General features: G+C 43.7%; 1 protein-coding gene across 2 annotated transcripts; it reads left to right on the forward strand.

The window, feature by feature from the left end:
• Positions 1-9402: 9402 nt before the first annotated feature.
• LOC123991408 (solute carrier family 22 member 17-like) lies at positions 9403-20368 on the forward strand. Of its 2 annotated transcripts, none has more exons than XM_046292980.1 (10): positions 9403-9938; positions 10743-11270; positions 13771-13874; positions 14386-14540; positions 15137-15302; positions 16338-16453; positions 16576-16681; positions 17431-17654; positions 18997-19108; positions 19282-20368. In XM_046292980.1, the coding sequence occupies exons 2-10, from the start codon at positions 10803-10805 to the stop codon at positions 19556-19558; spliced, it is 1728 nt and encodes a 575-aa protein (XP_046148936.1). In that variant the 5' UTR covers positions 9403-9938; positions 10743-10802; the 3' UTR covers positions 19559-20368. The 2 variants fall into 2 exon arrangements, with proteins under 2 accessions (XP_046148936.1, XP_046148937.1); XM_046292981.1 differs by having other exon boundaries at positions 9404-9938; positions 10939-11270.
• Positions 20369-21516: the final 1148 nt, after the last annotated feature.

Below are 21516 nucleotides of genomic sequence, written 5' to 3' on the forward strand. Positions count from 1 at the left end.
CTATTTTAAATGATTTACTGTAACGTGTCTAAGCCAACTGCCTTTTTACAAGTGTTCATACTTTCCAGTATTATTATTACAAAGCAGTGAATTAGATTTAGTTTCATCCTAAGAAAATCAAAAACACATTTGGCTAATAGGCTCTTATACCACAAATAAGATCTTTAGAAAACGAGTTAATGTTTGAGATGACATAGTTCAACAATACACTTGAGTATGCACAAGAGTGAAGGGATAAATATGTAACATGTTATTTTTTTATCACATGTTTGATTCAGTCCCTAAAATGTAATTCACGTGTTTTAAAATAAATAAATAATAATAATCCCATTTTCAATCCTGAAAAGGTGTGGCTAATAACGTTTAGGTAATGCCCAAGGAAAATGAATCTGCTCTGCATTCCAAATTTGATTTTGGGCATCGTGATATTGAAAACTTGGACTGCATGAGGCTCAAACATGAACTAATGATAGATAAATCATCCTCATAAAGTTTTAGCACCACAATCACTCAATTATTGTGAGAAGCTATTCCAAGTGAATTGTCCCATTTAGCCCGAAAACGTAAATCTTCATCCTGCTTTCTTTTTTTAGGATTCAATTATTGATCTTCTGAAAGTCTCAGGTAAAGATGGATGCATAATCACTGTACTCTCTTGTAATTGAAACCGAATTCGCAAGGTTTCATTTAACACCAAGAGGAAAGAAATCCTGACGTCCTGGCTATGTCAACAACACTGTTTTTCATTTAGTTTCTTCTTGGGTCCAGGGAAATCTGTGTACTGAAGGGAGGGACAGAAAACATTGGGGCTAATATTATCTAACTTGCATAGTCATTTCACCCCTACCTACATGTACATATTACCTCAACTAACTTCTACCCTGAACATTGACTCGGTACCCCTGTATATAGCACTGTTATTTTGTAGCTCTTTTCTTTTAGTATTGTTGGTTCAGGGCTTCCAAGTAAACATTTCACTAAGGTCTAACTTGTATTCGCGGCTTGTGACACACGATTTGATTTGAACATGGGCCAGCGTCCCTGTGGAGAATAAATCCTAAGCCAATTATTCCCAGGACCAAACATACGTAAAAATGTATGCGCGCACGACTAGGACACTTTGGATAAAAGAGGCTGATAAATGGCGAACATGTACAAACATTAATGCCTGCTCATTCCATGACCGACTGACCCGGTGAAAGCTATGATCCCTTGTTCAATCCACTTCAATCAGTGTAGATGAAGGGGAGGAGGAGACTGGGTTAAAGACAAATTGTTAAGCCTGGAGACATGGCTTGTGTGACATTCAGGGTGAAATGGGCAAGACAAAATATTTAATTGCCTATGAACGGGTCATGGTAGGTGCCAGGCGCTCCGGTTTGAGTGTGTCAAGAACTGCAACACCGATGGCTCTTCCACGCTCAACAGTTTCCCGTGTGTATCAAGAATGCTCCACCACCCAAAGGACATCCAGCCAACTTGACACAACTGTGTGAAGCATTGGAGTCCAACACGGTCCAGTATCCCTGTGGAACTCTTTAGACACCTTGTAGAGTCCATTCCCTGACGAGTTGAGGTTGTTCTGAGGGGGAGGGGGTGGCCGCGGGGTGCAACTTGGTGTTCTTAATGTTTTGTACTCTTATCGACCACTGCATGGCAGTATAGGAGTGGCATGACACTGAACTGTGTCCAACTCACCGGTCCCCCTCCACCCTTCAGGGCTGTGGCATGTCACTGAGCTGTGGCATGTCACTGAGCTGACCAGACATTCCTAGCATGCACGCCTCATTTTAAGTGTTTCTCTCGTTAGGGGCACTTGCAGATGCATCATTGACTCTTAAGTTTTTCCAAAAGGATAATAATGACAGGAAGGGACCAAATGAGAGCACAAACTACTGTAGTACTATACAGTTAAATGAGAGCACAAACTACTGTAGTGCTTTACAGTTAAATGAGAGGACAAACTACTGTAGTGCTTTACAGTTAAATGAGAGGACAAACTACTGTAGTGCTTTACAGTTAAATGAGAGCACAAACTACTGTAATACTATACAGTTAAATGAGAGGATAAACTACTGTAGGGCTATATAGTTCAATGAGAGGACAAACTACTGTAATACTATACAGTTAAATGAGAGGACAAACTACTGTAGTGCTATACAGTTAAATGAGAGGACAAACTACTGTAATAGTATACAGTTAAATGAGAAACGTATCAATAACAATCTTATTGAATGAGTTTGACGACAGCACTGACCTGCTCTCGACTCTGTCTTGAAGTCCCTGTGGTGGCTGTGGGAGCTTTTTGACCACACGGCTGAGGAGGGCGCCACGTCTCTGCTTTGTATTTGTCTGCATCGTTCATGCCTCCCTCTGTGGGTCAGGTAAAGAGAAGTATTATACATCACATCGAATGGTTTTGTAAAATCATACCACAGAAACATGGCAGCTTTGGGAAGATGTGGGTATGGTTTTTAAGAGGGGGTGAGTACATACGATTTAACAGGAAGAGGGAATTAAATATAACATTTTAAGGTGAAGACATTCAGAAGTGACAAGGAGCAATGAAACAAAATGAACAATAATTGTATTCATTATACACAGATTGAGATGCCAGGAGATTAGAAGTGGAAAGGAGGGCATTTTACTGTTCTTTACTGAACTTTTGTAAGGTCCCAATATCCACAGAAATGCAACGACAATACATCACAAAATGAGAAACATCGTCTCTTTTTCAAATTTTGAATCGCATTTTTGGAAATGAGGGCATCTTACCGTTTTAACGGTGGCCAGTCTGTGAAGGGCGCCGTTGTCTTTAACACTTCCCTACTCTCATTTGAGACTGATCAGGTGAGTGACATCGCAGGTAAAACAGCAGCAGCTGCTATCGCACGTCCAGGAAAGACAAAACCCTACAAGATAGTGGGAAATTAACTTTTTGATCAACTTAACAGTTTCATGAATCATCGTGAATCCACGCCAATGTGAACTTTCAATGACAGTACTTACCTTGGATGTTCCATCTTGGACCCTCATGTAAATCTCAAACATGCACTGTACCCGAAGCCACCTAGGAATGAATGTGTACAGACCTTATACATCTGTGTGATAGGTAATAGATCTCAGTAAGTAGAGATATATACAGTATAACTGTTCAGCAACGCTACCGTAGCAATATATTATTAGCAATAACGCTACAGAAGACACATAGCTAGCTAGCTATTAGGCCAAGAGTGGACTAAAGGAGCCTAACATTATAAGGATTCATGTTAGAGGTGTTAGAGGTGAACTGGCTCTGGCAGCCAAAACAGCCAAATACTCCATCTAAACATGAATCGATTCTCAAGTGCAGTATGGTTCTAGAAATATAAAGAACTGTACTTTCATATCACATGTTCTGTTTAGAGGTGAACTGGCTCTGGCAGCCAAAACAACTATAACAAAACAACATTACTGTAATGTTAAAGTAATATGATAGCCTATACAATGCAAACAGTGGGACACAAGTAGCCTACCTTTAGAGACTGGGTAACAATGGCCTCAAGTTCCACAGAATATATTCAACTTTTACCAGCAAACTAGTGTGAAATATATATACAATATGTAACTCCTTTGGAATGATAGACAGGATATAGACTACACAGAACAGGACACCTGATAGACAGGACATAGGCTAGACAGGCCACCTGATAGACAGGATATAGACTACACAGAACAGGACACCTGATAGACAGGATATAGACTACACAGGACAGGACACCTAATAGACAGGATATAGACTACACAGGACAGGACACCTGATAGACAGGATATAGGCTACACAAAACAGGACACCTGATAGACAGGACATAGGCTAGACAGGCCACCTGATAGACAGGATATAGACTACACAGAACAGGACACCTGATAGACAGGACATAGGCTAGACAGGACACCTGATAGACAGGATATAGACTACACAGAACAGGACACCTGATAGACAGGACATAGGCTAGACAGGCCACCTGATAGACAGGATATAGACTACACAGAACAGGACACCTGATAGACAGGACATAGGCTAGACAGGCCACCTGATAGACAGGATATAGGCTACACAGAACAGGACACCTGATAGACAGGACATAGGCTAGACAGGCCACCTGATAGACATGATATAGGCTACACAGAACAGGACACCTAATAGACAGGATATAGACTACACAGGACAGGACACCTGATAGACAGGATATAGGCTACACAGAACAGGACACCTAATAGACAGGATATAGGCTACACAGAACAGGCCACCTGATAGACAGGATATAGGCTACACAGAACAGGACACCTGATAGACAGGATATAGGCTACACAGAACAGGCCACCTGATAGACAGGATATAGGCTACACAGAACAGGCCACCTGATAGACAGGATATAGGCTACACAGAACAGGACACCTGATAGACAGGATATAGGCTACACAGAACAGGACACCTAATAGACAGGATATAGGCTACACAGAACAGGACACCTGATAGACAGGATATAGGCTACACAGAACAGGACACCTAATAGACAGGATATAGACTACACAGGACAGGACACCTGATAGACAGGACATAGGCTACACAGGCCACCTGATAGACAGGACATAGGCTACACAGGACACCTGATAGACAGGACATAGGCTACACAGGACACCTGATAGACAGGACATAGGCTACACAGGACACCTGATAGACAGGACATAGGCTACACAGGACACCTGATAGACAGGATATAGACTACACAGGACAGGACACCTGATAGACAGGACATAGGCTACACAGGACAGGACACCTGATAGACAGGATATAGGCTACACAGGACAGGACACCTGATAGACAGGACATAGGCTAGACAGGGTAGCCACCTGATAGACAGGATATAGACTAGTAACCAGAACAGGACACCTGATAGACAGGACATCCCAGACAGGACAGGATCTACAGTTCTGTCACCTGAACAGGGCAGTTAACAGGCCACCTGGACTAGGACTACACAGAACAGGACACCTGAAAACAGACATAGGCTGACAGGCCACCTGATAGACAAATAGGCTACACAGGACAGGACACCTGATAGACAGGATAGGCTATGACAGGACACCTGATAGACAGGATATGATGCAGGACACCTAATAGACAGGATATAGACTACCACAGAACAGGACACCTGATAGACAGGATATAGGCTACACAGAACAGGACACCTGGATAGACAGGATATAGGCTAAAACACAGAACAGGCCACCTGATAGACAGGATATAGGCTACACAGAACAGGACACCTGATAGACAGGATATAGGCTCAAACCCACAGAACAGGACACCTCATATAGACAGGATATAGGCTCACTGGGGGAACAGGACACCTGATAGACAGGATGATAGGCTACACAGAACAGGACACCTAACAGACTAGCAGGACAGGACACCTGATAGACAGGACATAGGCTACACAGGCCACCTGATAGACAGGACATAGGCTACACAGGACACCTGATAGACAGGACATAGGCTACACAGGACACCTGATAGACAGGACATAGGCTACACAGGACAGGACACCTGATAGACAGGACATAGGCTACACAGGACAGGACACCTGATAGACAGGATATAGGCTACACAGGACAGGACACCTGATATAGACAGGATATAGGCGGCAGGGTAGCCTAGTGGTTAGAGCGTTGGACTAGTAACCGAAAGGTTGCAAGTTCGAATCCCAGAGATGACAAGGTACAAATCTGTTGTTCTGTCCCTGAACAGGCAGTTAACCCACTGTTTCTAGGCCGTCATTGAAAATAAGAATTTGTTCTTAACTGACTTGCCTAGTAAAATAAAAGTAAAAAAAAAAAACACAGGACAGGACACCTGAGAGACAGGATAAAATGGCGGAAAACATGTAATAATGGCAGGATGTGATGCAAAAAAGGGAGAAGTAAATTGAAAAAAAGATTAAAAGAATATACATACCAGCTCATGTGTGGTGTGAAAGAGGTATTCTGCTGTATATATTGAAACACACTTACATAACCAACAACAATGTACCACTGTTGGTTACTTGTGCAAAAAGACAGTTGCATCAGAGATGGAAAGAAATGTTGACTGAATCTTCGGGTTTATTCGGCTTGTTTTATAAAATTTTAAAACATTTCAATAGACTTACAGTTCTAAAGTTATTACTTCACAATAGAGGTGATTAATGCATCTGGAGGTGATTCTAAAATGAGTCTGAATTCCAGATAGTTGTCTCAATCTTCTGTGATTCAGTCGTCCTGCTTCTGTCCCATTCACAACCTTCAGTCACATTACCACCCCCGCTACTACAACCCGGGCCTCAAACCCAGACCCATCGACCCCGGCACCCTTAACCAATCATATGCCCCAGATGGAGGGGATTCCATACAGCCGGTCACTGGGGGCTCAGGGATTGGTCAGGACTGGCAGTAACAGAATAGCAGAGCAGATGATGGGATTGTCATACCTGTCCGAAGCACCTTCCACAGAGACTACAGTCTCATACTGCAACAGGTATGTGGATACTCCGCTATGTTTCTGTTTTCATCAGAATGCACATGTTGCAGTTAGTACAATGTTGAAAATCTGTCTATTTTCTTGCATCCCATTTTCTCCTTCTTAAAGTGAATGTTATTTCCTCCCTCCAAACCCTTACATCCCAACTCCCTCTCCTACAGAACTCCCCCCCCCTGCGAAGCCAAGTACACCAAGTACGTATTGACTGCGGTGGGAGAGGAACAACATTGCTATGAGGAAGAGCCGAGACAAGGCCAGTTGGCACATACAGCTCACCCACCAAAGGGCTCTGCAGCTGCAAGAGGAGAACCACCGGCTGCAGATACTCGTAGGGAAAATCACCCAGCAATTGGACACATTGGACCAGCAATCAAACACATCTTGTCACAGAGTCACCTACGGCCCAGGGGTGAGAATGTGGCCAGGGAAGAGGGCTGTTGAGTGTGTTGGGGAGTGTACATTTTACATTTGAATAATTTAGCAGAAGCTGCTATCCAGCAGATTTATAGCAGGAGTTTAGTGGTAGAGAATTAAAGCAACTATTTATTGTTTAGTGAAGTTCTGAATGAAAACATGTTATTTTGTTGTTGGAAATTGTACATTCCTATACACTGAAACAGTCACATACAGTTGAAGTTGGAAGTTTACACCTTAGCCAAATACATTTAAACTCAGGTTATCACAATTCCTGAAATTTAATCTTAGTAAAAATTCCCAGTGTTTGGTCAGTTAGGATCACCACTTTATTTTAAGAATATGAAATGTCAGAATAATAGTAGAGAGAATTATTTCTTTCAGCTTTTACTTCCTTCATCATTTTCACAGTGGGTCAGAAGTTTACATAAACTCAATTAGTATTTGGTAGCATTGCCTTTCAATTTTTTAACTTGGGTCAAATGTTTTGGTTAGCCTTCCACAAGCTTCCCACAATAAGTAGGGTGAATTTTGGCCCATTCCTCCTGACAGAGCTGGTGTAACTGAGTCAGGTTTGTAGGCCTCTCCTTGCTCGCACACTCTTTTTCAGTTCTGCCCACAAATTTTCAAAGGGATTGAGGTCAGGTCTTTGTGCTGACCCCTCCAATACCTTGACTTTGTTGTCTTTAAGCCATTTTTCCAAAACTTTGGAACTATGCTTGGGGTCATTGTCCATTTGGAAGACCCATTTGCGACCAAGCTTTAACTTTCTGACTAATGTCTTGAGATGTTGCTTCAATATATCCACATTATTTTTCTTCCTCGTGGTGCATCTATTTTGTGAAGTGCACCTGTCCCTCCTGCAGAAAAGCACCCCCACAACATGATGCTGCCACGCTCGTGCTTCTCGGTTGGGATGGTGTTCTTCGGCTTGTAAGCCTCCCCCTTTTTTCTCCAAACATAACGATGGTCATTATGGCCAAACAGTTATATATTTTTTTCCTCAGACCAGAGGATATTTCTCTAAAAAGTATGATCTTTGTCCCCATGTGCAGTTGCAAACCGTAGTCTGGCGATTTTAATGGTGGTTTTGGAGCACTGGCTTCTTCCTTGCTGAGCGGCCTTTCAGGTTATGTCGATGTTTACATACCCTACATTACTAATCTCATATGTATATACTGTACTCTATACCACCGTTCGGCCATCGCTCATCCATATATTTTTAGGTACATATTATTTTTCATTACTTTACACTTGTGTGTGTATAAGGTAATTGTGAAATTGTTAAATTACTTGTTAGAAATTACTGCAATGGTCGGAACTAGAAGCACACAAGCATTTCGCTACACTCGCAATAACATCTGCTAACCAATGTGTATGTGACAAATCAAATTTGATTTGATAGATGGGCATTCATAAAATTAAATTTCAGGCAACAGTGTTGCCTACAACTCAGTAAGCACCGACAGACTCCGACCGACGCCTTCTGGACATCTTTTTTTGTTGCAGTTCAGGACCGGCCAAGATTTCCACATTTGGCTGCGGGCCAAATCTGAACGAATCATATATGTCTATGTTTGGTTCAGATTTTGACCTGTCTGGACAAACATAGACATATATAAATAACTCGTTTTTACATTTAATTCAGAACCAAAAGTGAGCCTGATTTCAACACCCGGAAAATTCATATTTTCAACGTCTGTAAAATACGTATTTTCAACATCCGGAAAATAAGTATTTTCAACTTTCATTTAGAACCGAAAATGTACCTGATATAAAAGTACAGAAAATCCTTTTTTTTTAACGTCTTTTCAACTTCATTTTGCTTACTGGGACTATTCTAGTTTTGCAGGGAGGGGCATTTTATTTTGGTTTCACCTATGGTAGCAGAATGGCAGGGACCGGCTCTGACCCAAGTGCAGCCATCAAAAGTTTGTACCAACGGTATGAATATAGCAGGGGACGCACTTAAAGAAGGAATGATGATGATGAAGAAGGATGATGATTATGACCTAATGATCACTTTATGATATCTTCAAGAGGTTCAGACCTTTTACTGTGCGTTTTTGGATGGACAATTGCAGGGACCTGTGTTCTAGTCCTGGTCAGGCTACTCCCCTGAAATCGCTACACTGGTGTGAGAAGTAGGACGGCACAGTGTGCCCAAGGGTAGAGGCACGATGGGAATATCTACAATATGCTCTCCGTGCAAATGACAAAATAATCTGGACAATCCATTTACAATACAGCGCATAATGCGAGCTCTTTCAACCTTGAGAATAATCTGTGATGTATGGCCCCACCATGCGGCAGATGACTCAATTTGCAGTGAAAACTGGGGACGTCCCCTCAACGACTACACCCGATTTCTCACGAGTCTGGAGATCGCTTCTACCAATGCAGACCTCTTTGTCCCAGAGACAGAAATGATCGGTTCGCCTCGTTCAGCCAGCCAGCCAGCCAGCAGTTAATGTGACCCGTCCCCTTTAAGATGATGTCAGAAATAATAATTTAATATTGAATTTCTTTGTTTCATGTCGGCGGACATATACTTCGGTCGAGCAACAATGTTAGAAATCAGGGACGGTAGAAGTCGAGCATCAACCTGTCTGCCAATACAGCAAAACGGATTGCTTCCTAAAGTAGGTTTCAGTGGGTGTCAATGTTGAAGCTCTGCGTTATCTTCTCTGACAGGACTTTTAGTTTCCAGTGCTTCATATAACACCACCCCGGGACAGAAGCCTATATATCACAGGATGGAATAATAGCCAAAGCCGACAGTGAGAAGACGCAAAGGAAGAGTTGAGATAATTGCGGTGAAATTTCAACTCAATTCGGAATTGTTCCCTTTATCCCCTTCAATGTTTTGGATTTACCAAAACGGACGTTCGGAAGTGACAATGGGCAATCGTTAACCCAGTGGATTTATTATAATATCCGACGACTATAATAATACTGGAAAGGGGTACGTCATTCATTTTGCTGCAACTGTCCCCGTGCCACACAGCCTGTGACAATATTGTATATTTACAAAATAATGTGTTTTGCTGTCTGCCCCGGGCAGATGCGTGCGTGCGTTTCTTTCAGTGACCGATTATGTCACTACCATGCCAGTTTTATTCATGTTACAATGTTACACAATAATGTTAGACATTTTTATTTTCTGGTGCTTTGTGTGTGTTGCTCAAAACCTCTTAAAATATGCGTTGGCTCTTTTCCTTCGATGCAGTACTTTCCCTGTCTGAAAAACCTATTATGTAACTTCATTCCTTTAGCAGTAGCCTAGTTCATGGCCTTGCCAGTATAATGGACCATGCCCTTATGGCTGATAGTATAGACGTGTCCAGAAACCTTCCATGATCTTGGGCTATAAAATATAACAGTACAACGTATTTCTTACAAGTGTTATAGTCATGCTACAGATAAAAACGTTTTCTCTTTTTTTACCCAGTAATATAATGGGTATTTCCACCAATCGAATATTTGGCTTAACATTATGTCATGTGGTTGGCATTGCTCCCTCTAGGCTCTTTTATGGGATTGATTGGAGATATCATTTGCCAGACTTTGCGATTAATTAAGTATGCAGGTGAAAGTTGTAAAACTGACTGTTCAAGTCTGTAGATAAATAAGAAAGCAGATCCATTCACTGAGCTATTTATTCTCATTCTGCAGGTGAACTGTATACTGGAGATAATAATATATTTTGGAGAAAGTAGTAATGGTGAATCCAAGCTTGTCAATATTTGTGTATGTTTTCCCACCACAGATATTCCCCATATTTCCCAGTCCATCTAAGAAGTGACCACATCCTCTCTGGTCCTCAGTCATGACATCACCTGAGTCCCCCCTCCCCTCCCCTCCCCCCTGTCCTCCTCCCACTTCCTCCCTCCCCTCGTCTCCCACTCCCTCCTCTCCCACTCCCTCCTCCTCCCTCCCACATCCCCCCTCCCTGCCTCCCACAGGGGAGGTGATGGTCCTGGCCCTGGGGAGGAAGAAGCAGAGGATGCTCATCGGTCTCTCCATCCTGCCCAATCTCTTCCTGGCCTTCCTTCTCTCCTCGGACGCCCTGCTTACCCTCACCTCACCCCACCACTGCCGCCTCCCGGGACCCTTGCCTGCCGCCCAGATCCTTAACGTGTCCCTGCCCTGGGAGAAGGGGGACAGAGTGGGGGACAGCGGGGGGCTGTCTCAGTGCAAGCAGTATATCAACGGTACCCAGTCCGGGGTGGAAAACTGTGAAGCTGGCTGGGACTACAATGTCACAGAAGGATTGAGGATTAACATTGTTACTGAGGTACCTAAAGGAACTTTGTCGGCTTCGTTGTTTTCTTGATTAGTTTGTAATTCCCGGTCTCAGAATCCAAGTGGCTCCTAGGGGAGCAGGGAATGATTGTTTAACAATGATACAATGCATTCTTCAGTGAAGTTCTGATACCCTTACATGCACTGTAACAGAAAACTGTAATTTATACAGTAATTTTTGGTATTAGCATTAGTAAAATACTTTGAAATATTTAACTGCAGCGTACTGTAAATTGTATGTGCAAAGTTTGACTGATCCAATGAACCATTACATTTCAGTTCAACATTTTGTATCAAGACTACCCAAATGTGCCTAATTTGTTTACTAATAACTTATCAAGTTCAAAACTGTGCATTCTCAAAAAATAGAATGGTATTCTTTCACTGTAATAACTACTGTAAATTATACAGTGCAGTTAGATTAACACGAATTTAAGCTTTCTGCCAATATTAGATATGTCTATGTCCTGGAAAATATTCTTGTTACTAACAACCTCATGCTAATCGCATTAGCCTACATTATCTCAACCGTCCCGTGGATGAGACACCTATCCCAAATAAGTTAAGGCCTCTAGAAGTGCAAGTGATATAATACCCCACATATTTATAGATATGCTGTAATGTGTATCCCTTATAATTACATTAAAATACTGTGAAATACAAACCCCTCCCCTCAATGAATTTCATCCATTGATCCATTCATTCCGATTACAGTTGTATTTACTTTTTTTTTAAACAATATAATATAATACATTTTACAGTATTGTACTGTATGTCATTACACGGTACTTGCTTTGATACCGTAATTAGATTACAGTAGATGTACTGTAATATGAAGGGGGAAAAAAACGAACTTACTTGCCAATGAGCTGCCTGTAAGTAACTGTCAAAATCACGTCAACAGTAAAAAACGCTTTCACCATTAACACAGCTTTGATGAAGTAGGCCTATGTTATAAATAGTCACGTAGAGGGAAGTAATGGGAAATGTACAACCAAACTCATCCTGCCTTTCTTCATTTACTGTTGTGTGTACTTGTTCTACAATTCCTTATGACGCACCAGGCCTAATGTCTTTGGCAGAACTCTTGACAAATGTCCACCACACCCAATTTTTCCATGGATGTCTTAAGCTCTCAATTGGCTCGCTGTGGACCGACTCTCTATTTGTTTTGAATTCCAATGCGTGGTGGCGCGGGTGGCAAACCCAATGCTTCTTCTGTAAGCTGTTCTGTGGGCCTGTTGCCCTCTGTGGTTAACTGAACATACACTGGTCTCAAGGAGTCAATCTAACTGAAGAGACAGACTACTGCCGCGGTGTTTTCATGCACCTATAGACAGCAGGAATATCATTCAGTTAGTCTTTTCATAGACACAAGGCCTGATTTAGTGGTTGGTTTCAGAGTGTATTTTTACCTTGTCATGATCCACCTGTACAACACCACGGTGCTTCTTCAGTAACTTCTCACGGAGGCCAGAAACGCTCTGATCAGTACACGCCTTTATTCAATAAGGCTTGAGTGGAATACTGAACTAAGCACCGTTAAAGCAGCTGCCTCGTAACACCATGGCAGCCTATATGCTCCTTTGACATGAGGACGTTTACTATAAGAGGGGAAAAGTGCAAGGCAAAGGATTTGGCCAAGGGCATTATAATGCTTTCGAGTCAGGTTTATAACCGGTTTGGGCAGTTTGGTAACTTGTTTGTGTGCAGGTTTTGCATTTTGTCTTTTCTCCCAAACCAAGCTATGCTTTCATGTGTGAGGTTACTATACAGTGCATCTATGCCGACCAGTGAGGTTGAGTGATAGTATTTGACAGGCTTTTATGCGTCCCTACATTGGTTCCAGTAACATTTTTTATGTTTTTTATTTCACCTTTATTTAACCAGGTAGGCAAGTTGAGATCAAGTTCTCATTTACAATTGCGACCTAACATTTTTTTTTTTTTTTTTTTTACCTTTATTTAACCAGGCAAGTCAGTTAAGAACATATTCTTATTTTCAATGAAGGCCTGGGAACAGTGGGTTAACTGCCTGTTCAGGGGCAGAACGACAGATTTGTACCTTGTCAGCTCGGGGGTTTGAACTCGCAACCTTCCGGTTACTAGTCCAACGCTCTAACCACTAGGCTACGCTGCCACCCCAACATAAGGTAGTGTTAGCAGCAGCTTCCCTGACTGTGCCCAAAAACAATGCTAGAGATAATTATAGAGATAATTATAATCACTTAGCTTTCAACAGTAGAAAATGCAGAGCTCTTGAGATGTAATAACAAAGTCACACTCAAGTCATTTCAAACACTGAAAGGAAATGATTGAAATCACATTTAAAAATATACTGTAGTTTGGTTGAAATGTTAAAAAAATTGTATGATCTGGAAAAATGACCTATTGATGGAGTGATTGTGCATAACATACAATGTTGAACTGTTTCTTCCCTTTCTGTATCCTTCTGTTGGTTTCCCACCTCGTTGTTTTCCTCTCCTCTCCCAGTGGGATTTGGTGTGTGGTCAGTACTGGCTGGTCCCAGTCGAAGAGGTGTCCTTCATCCTGGGCGTTCTGACAGGATGCCTGGGACTGGGCTTTGCAGCTGACAGGTGAGACGAGCTGAGAAATACAAAGGGTTAGACTGGGGAGGAGGAGAGCTCTTGTGGATTTAAAGTGAGATGAAGCAAATGTAATTAGCCAACCAGATTCAGTTCATTAAGTTCATCAAAAATTAAGCTTTCAACGACAGTTTCATATTCAGGCCTGGGCTGCACTTGAATCCAGACTCAGGCCTGGGCTGCACTTGAATCCAGACTCAGGCCTGGGCTGCACTTGAATCCAGACTCAGGCCTGGGCTGCACTTGAATCCAGAAATGTGGTTGAATGAACATTGTTTACATATATTTCTAGACTAAATGTCCATAAATAACTATGTATTTACATGGAAATGACCCTGGTTATTTACTTTTTAAAATTCGTGGACTCAATAAACCAGGACTGTTAACTTGGTTTTTAAACCTGTTTTTAAGAGGCTTATATATGGATTTACTTTCCATGAAACCGGCCAGTGTTTAAGCACTACTAAAACAGAGCTTTGTATCTTCTCTATGTTTTCCTCAGACTGGGCAGGTTGAAGACACTACTCACCTCTCTGACCCTCTCAGTGGTATTTGGCGTGCTTGTGTGCGTTTCTACCGCTCCCCCATTCTTTATTGCCATGCGTTTTTGCCTGGCTGCTGCTAGCGCCGGTGTCTACCTCACGCTTTACATCACACGTGAGTCGTCTCAGATACTGGTGTCATAGTTAGGGCCTTTACATCACACGTGAGTCGTCTCAGATACTGGTGTCATAGTTAAGGGCCTTTACATCACACGTGAGTCGTCTCAGATACTGGTGTCATAGTTAGGGCCTATACATCACACGTGAGTAGTCTCAGATACTGGTGTCATAGTTAGGGCCTTTACATCACACGTGAGTCGTCTCAGATACTGGTGTCATAGTTAGGGCCTATACATCACACGTGAGTAGTCTCAGATACTGGTGTCATAGTTAGGGCCATGTGTATTGCGCAGTCATGTGACATATCATAATTGTATTCTGTATTTCAAGCCTTATCCAGAAATGAGAATAACTCCAAAAATGAAAACAATTTCCTGCGGATGATGCTGAACCATCTGACATATGGAGAAAAAAGGGAGTTTGATAATGAAAAAGAAAAAAGTTCAAATCCAGGCACGTCACATGATTGGTCAAAACACAGAGCCATAGTACAAAAGGCTCTAACAAAAGCATCAAAAGTCTACTGGCATGATGACCACTGCTGATCTATTGTTATCATTCATTGTTTTGTCTTGTGTGTTTGTTTGACAGGTCTTGAACTCTGTGACCCCTCACTACGTCTGTTAGTCACCATGGTGGCAGGACTAACGACAGTTGCTGGGGAGCTGCTGTTGCTGGGTTTTGCTCTGGGTTACCAGTCCTGGAGAGGTTTACTTGGAACTGGGGCTGCACCACTCTCTCTGTTCCTCACCTATGGGTGAGTGTGTGTGTGTGTGTGTGTGTGTGTGTGTGTGTGTGTGTGTGTGTGTGTGTGTGTGTGTGTGTGTGTGTGTGTGTGTGTGTGTGTGTGTGTGTGTGTGTGTGTGTGTGTGTGTGTGTGTGTGTGTGTGTGTGTGTTGCGGGATAGTAGCTTATGGACAAGGGGGAAGGGGAATATGGTAGTCATTTCATTAAAGAAGTAAATGCAAACTGACTTGCTGAGAGCATCCCGGCATTGTATTGATTTCAGCCATTAACTCAAGTCAGAATACATTAACATTTGGCTTCAAGGTGCAGTGTCCCTCCCACACTCCTCATGACCTTTTATTGCAAATAGTAAATTCAACACAGAGCAAATGAAATATGAACTTTGCTGTTCCAGGGGAGAGAATAGCTTGGGATGGATCCTAGGTTGAAGAACCTAATAATTCCACGTGGAAGCTAACTAGCATCGCTGGTCCCATTATTTAAAATTCTTCCTAAGAACAGCCCTTAATCAAATCAAATCAAATTTTATTTGTCACATACACATGGTTAGCAGATGTTAAATGCGAGTGTAGCGAAATGCTTGTGCTTCTAGTTCCGACAATGCAGTGATAACCAACAAGTAATCTAACTAACAATTCCAAAACTACTGTCTTATACACAGTGTAAGGGGATAAGGAACATGTACATAAGGATATATGAATGAGTGATGGTACAGAGCAGCATACAGTAGATGGCATCGAGTACAGTATATACATATGAGATGAGTGTGTAGACAAAGTAAACAAAGTGGCATAGTTAAAGTGGCTAGTGATACATGTGTTACATAAGGATGCAGTCGATGATGTAGAGTACAGTATATACATATGCATATGAGATGAATAATGTAGGGTAAGTAACATTATATAAGGTAGCATTGAGTTATCACACTGTAATCCCTGGATTCTCATGCCTTATGACTTAATTACAACCCTCTTGTCTTAACCGTTGTTATCTTCAACCTAGAAGGAAGCTAGGAGAAAATGACATGAAAATGTTTTTGTTTCAGTATCCCAGGAGTATTTCCTGAGTCTCCTCGCTGGCTCCTCCTCTCCGAGAGATCTGCTGATCTGAATTCCTTCAGTGAAAGAAGAGATAGAGGGAGGGATGACGAGAGCTTCACAGGTGTGTGGGAACCATTTGGAATTTTATTGTGTGGGTCTTTTCATGAGATTTATGACTTTTATTAGAAAAACAATTCTCTGCTGATGCCTCCAGTGTGACTTGTGGTGTTGTCATTATTTCAGAGCTGGACTCTGAGCTATCTCCCTCTACTCGCCCACATCTGTCCTTCCCAGAGCTCGTACACAGCAGGAACATCTGGAAAAACATATGTGTGCTCGGCTTCACCTCGTAAGTCACCTAACTGTGTTGTTTGAAGTTTGCCCTCACATGTCAGACGTTAATTAGCTGCACACATAGTAAAAGTAGTAGGTCTACCAGTAGTAGATATGCAGTGGTGTAATAATGTTATATGATGTACTGTTTTATCTTTAGTTTTTATATGTAATGTAAGTGTCTTAATGTGTTTGGACCCCAGGAAGTGTAGCTGCTGCCTTGGCAGGAACTAATGGGGATCCTTAATAAACCCCAGGAAGTGTAGCTGCTGCCTTGGCAGGAACTAATGGGGATCCTTAATAAACCCCAGGAAGAGTAGCTGCTGCCTTGGCAGGAACTAATGGGGATCCTTAATAAACCCCAGGAAGAGTAGCTGCTGCCTTGGCAGGAACTAATGGGGATCCTTAATAAACCCCAGGAAGAGTAGCTGCTGCCTTGGCAGGAACTAATGGGGATCCTTAATAAACCCCAGGAAGTGTAGCTGCTGCTTTGGCAGGAACTAATGGGGATCCTTAATAAATACAAATACAGTACATGAAAGTTTAACTTATTTGTGTAACTACACAATAACTACACCGTTTACTAATAAGATATAACAACATTTTGGTAATCAATCATAGTAGTATGTATGCTACATATAGTGTAATGTAAAGGTTTGGCCTTGCTTCTATCAACATTTTACAGGTTGGCACCCATAGGATTCATACAGTAGTTGCCAATCAGACCATGATTCTCCCTCTCCATCTTCTCCTGTTGTCTGTCAGGTTCATTTCCCATGGCATTAGTCACTGTTACAGCTCGTTCCGCGGTGATGTCAGAGGCACTGCCCCCAGCTTCTATTGGACCTATCTGCTGTCTGTCTGTGCGGGAGGAGGGGCCTGGCTGTTGTTATGGGCAACCGTGAACAGGTGTGGTCGACGTGGTATCCTGCTCCTCGCCATGACGATGACAGGGCTGGCATCTCTGATTCTCCTCGGACTGATGGAGTGTAAGTTGGCGTTCAAGGTAGAATCCTTAGTTACTACACCCATTTTTGGACTTGTAAATTAATCATTTATTACCCATTGAATCTTGAAGAATATAACTAAAATGCCTCATGAGTTTATTTAAACTGTTATACCCCATCAGAAACCAAAATATAAGCTTGTTTTACTTCAATGTTTGTAAACAATCACTGTATAACCTTAAAACATGGTTAAAACTGTAATGTTGATGTCATTGATGGTCAGTCCTTGTATTCATAGCTCTGTCTATGCATTTGAGTGTTTACATTTATCCAGGCTCTTCCCTCAGCTTTTTTACCAAAACAGAGATTGGGTGGCCACTTTGTTATTGTTTCAAATACAGATTGGCATAATGCTTTGTAGAAATAGTCCCTTATAACCACTGATATAGGATCAGATATGTTTTCATCCACTAAAACTTATAATCCTGTGTCAGTGCTTAAGGGTCAAATTCTACCTACCCCTCACCTGGAATACACATAGTTAGGGGCCAAATTCTACCTACCCCTCACCTGGAATACACAGATTTAGGGGCCAAATTCTACCTACTCCTCACCTGGAATACACAGATTTAGGGGCCAAATTCTACCTACTCCTCACCTGGAATACACAGATTTAGGGGCCAAATTCTACCTACCCCTCACCTGGAATACACATAGTTAGGGGCCAAATTCTACCTACCCCTCACCTGGAATACACATAGTTAGGGGCCAAATTCTACCTACTCCTCACCTGGAATACACATAGTTAGGGGCCAAATTCTACCTACTCCTCACCTGGAATACACATAGTTAGGGGCCAAATTCTACCTACTCCTCACCTGGAATACACAGATTTAGGGGCCATATACAACCTACTCACCTTGAATACACATAGTTAGGGGCCAAACTCAACCTACCCCTCACCTGGAATACACATAGTTAGGGGCCAAATTCTACCTACTCACCTGGAATACACAGATTTAGGGGCCAAATTCTACCTACTCCTCACCTGGAATACACATAGTTAGGTACACATAGATAGTTCTCACCTGGAATACATAGAGGGTAAATGTAATTCAGTTCATAGGAGACCACATGTCATGAAGTAGTTACGACTCCATCATTTTCTCAATTGACATTGAATACAGGAAGCACAGGTTATTTTTGCATGGCACCACCTTGTGGCTGAATGGTGGTATACCAGTTCATGAAGGACACTGCCGTGGCAGTAATGTCAAAGTCGCGTCTCAGTTTCAGATGTAATCGCCAGCCAGTCAGTCTGTGGAGTTCAGTCCTAAGTTAACTCTCAGTTCTAAGTTAACTCCCCCTCCTATCCTTCTCTCAGATCTAAGTGAGGCGGCCATCACTGTGTTCTCAGTGATGGGTCTCTTCTCCTCCCAGGCGGCTGCCTCTCTCTGTGTCCTCTTCACAGCAGAGATCATGCCCACCATCATCAGGTAAGGACCAGAAACTCACAGACTGTCACACGAGTTTTCCCCATCTAGGCATGTTCCGTGTATTAGATGTATTATTTAGGCCTAATATTCATATTAATGGGTGTCATTTTTGGCTTGATCCTCATCTTTCCTCTCGGAGATCACTAACCTTTGAACTTTTCCCTCTCGTCCAGGGGCATTGGCGTGGGCACGGTGTTGGCCCTGGGCTGTGTGGGTCGGCTCACCTCGCCGCTCATGGACCTGCGCAACCACTACGGCTACTTCCTTCACCACGTGGTGTACTCCTCCCTGGCTCTGCTGGCCGTGCTCTCCATCCTGCTGCTGCCCGAGAGCAAGAGGAAACCGCTGCCCCAGACGCTGGCCGACGGGGAGCAGTACCGGCGCCCCTCGCTGGGCCGGAGGAGGAGGGACAACGTGCCCCTGCTGGCCACCCCCAACCCAGAGACCTAGCATGTCATAACGCCAGCCCAGAGTGTCAGCAGGTCACGGAGAGGAAGATGGTGAGGGAGAAGAGGGTCAGCTGTCTGCTGAAGATGGTTGTGCTGAGCCAATGAAGGAGGGTGGTTGAAGGGACCCACACCTCCCCTCACCTTTCCCAGGCCTGTGTGTCAGGAAAGGGAGCAGATGCGTTCTGCCCGTGCTCCTGTCTGCCACCATCAGAGAGGCCCTTTTGATAGGTGTATTATCTGGCAGAGTATGGCATCACACACTGTTCACTGAGGTAGAGGCATGTATGCTATGGAAACGGTCCTGTAAATACCTACAACGTAGTTTCTTTAACTTCATGAATGCTAGGTTATCTATTTATAAAAAAAAGTTTTGTGACTGGAAGTTTTTGGAAGGGTACTTTGTATTGTCGAAAAGCATCGTACTAAGACGAGATGAGGGCAATTTTGTCTACTGCTCTTAAAGACATTGGGGGTGTTACGGCTTTCTTCCGTTGAAGGAGAGTCGGACCAAAATGCAGCGTGGTTATTACGATACATCTTTAATGAAGATGACACATGAAAATACAAAACAACAAACGGAACGTGAAAACCTATACAGCCTATCTGGTGAAATACAAAACACTGACACAGGAACAATCACCCACGAAATACTCAAAGAATAAGGCTGCCGAAATATGGTTCCCAAACAGAGACAACGAAAATCACCTGACTCTGATTGAGAACCGCCTCAGGCAGCCATAGACTATGCTAGACACCCCACAAAACCCCATGACAAAAACGCACCACAATAACCCATGTCACACCCTGGCCTGACCAAATAAATGAAGACAAACATACTATACTTCGACCAGGGCGTGACAGAACCCCCCCTCCCCTAAGGTGCGGACTCCCGGACGCACATCAAAACAATAGGGAGGGTCCGGGTGGGCGTCTATCCATGATGGCGGCTCCGGCTCGGGACGTGGACCTCCCCCTCGCGTTCTAGGATAGTCCACCCTCGCTGCTGACCATGGCCTAGTAGTCCTCACCCAGAACCCCACTGGACTGAGGGGCAGCTCGGGACTGAGGGGCAGCTCGGGACTGAGGGGTAGCTCGGGACTGAGTGGAAGCTCAGCATTGAGGGGAAGCTCAGCACTGAGGGGAAGCTCAGCACTGAGGGGAAGCTCAGCACTGAGGGGAAGCTCAGCACTGAGAAGAAGCCCAGCACTGAGAGGAAGCCCAGCACTGAGAGGAAGCCCAGCACTGAGAGGAAGCCCAGCACTGAGAGGAAGCTCAGCACTGAGAGGAAGCTCAGGCAGGTAGTTGGATCCGGCAGATCCTGGCTGGCTGGCGGATCTGGAAGAGTCTGGTTGACTGGCAGCTCTGGCTGCTCCATGCAGACTGGCAGCTCTGGCTGCTCTATGCAGACTGGCAGCTCCATGCAGACTGGCAGCTCTGGCTGCTCTATGCAAACTGGCAGCTCTATGCAGACTGGCAGCTCTGGCTGCTCCATGCAAACTGGCAGCTCTGGCTGCTCCATACAGACTGGCTGCTCCATGCAGACTGACAGCTCTGGCTGCTCCATGCAGACTGGCAGCTCTGGCTGCTCCATGCAGACTGGCAGCTCTGGCTGCTCCATGCAGACTGACAGCTCTGGCTGCTCCATGCAGACTGACAGCTCTGGCTGCGCTGAACAGGCAGGAGTTTCCAGCAGCGCTGTAGAGGAGGAAGGCTCTGGCAGCGCTGAACAGGCAGGAGACTCCAGCAGCGCTGTAGAGGAGGAAGGCTCTGGCAGCGCTGAACAGGCGGGAGACTCCGGCAGCACAGGAGAGGAGGAAGGCTCTGGCAGCGCTGTAGAGGAGGAAGGCTCTGGCAGCGCTGAACAGGCAGGAGACTCCAGCAGCGCTGTAGAGGAGGAAGGCTCTGGCAGCACTGAACAGGCAGGAGACTCCAGCAGCGCTGTAGAGGAGGAAGGCTCTG

This window comes from Oncorhynchus gorbuscha, linkage group LG12, assembly GCF_021184085.1.
Source record: "Oncorhynchus gorbuscha isolate QuinsamMale2020 ecotype Even-year linkage group LG12, OgorEven_v1.0, whole genome shotgun sequence".
Classification (NCBI taxonomy): domain Eukaryota; kingdom Metazoa; phylum Chordata; class Actinopteri; order Salmoniformes; family Salmonidae; genus Oncorhynchus; species Oncorhynchus gorbuscha.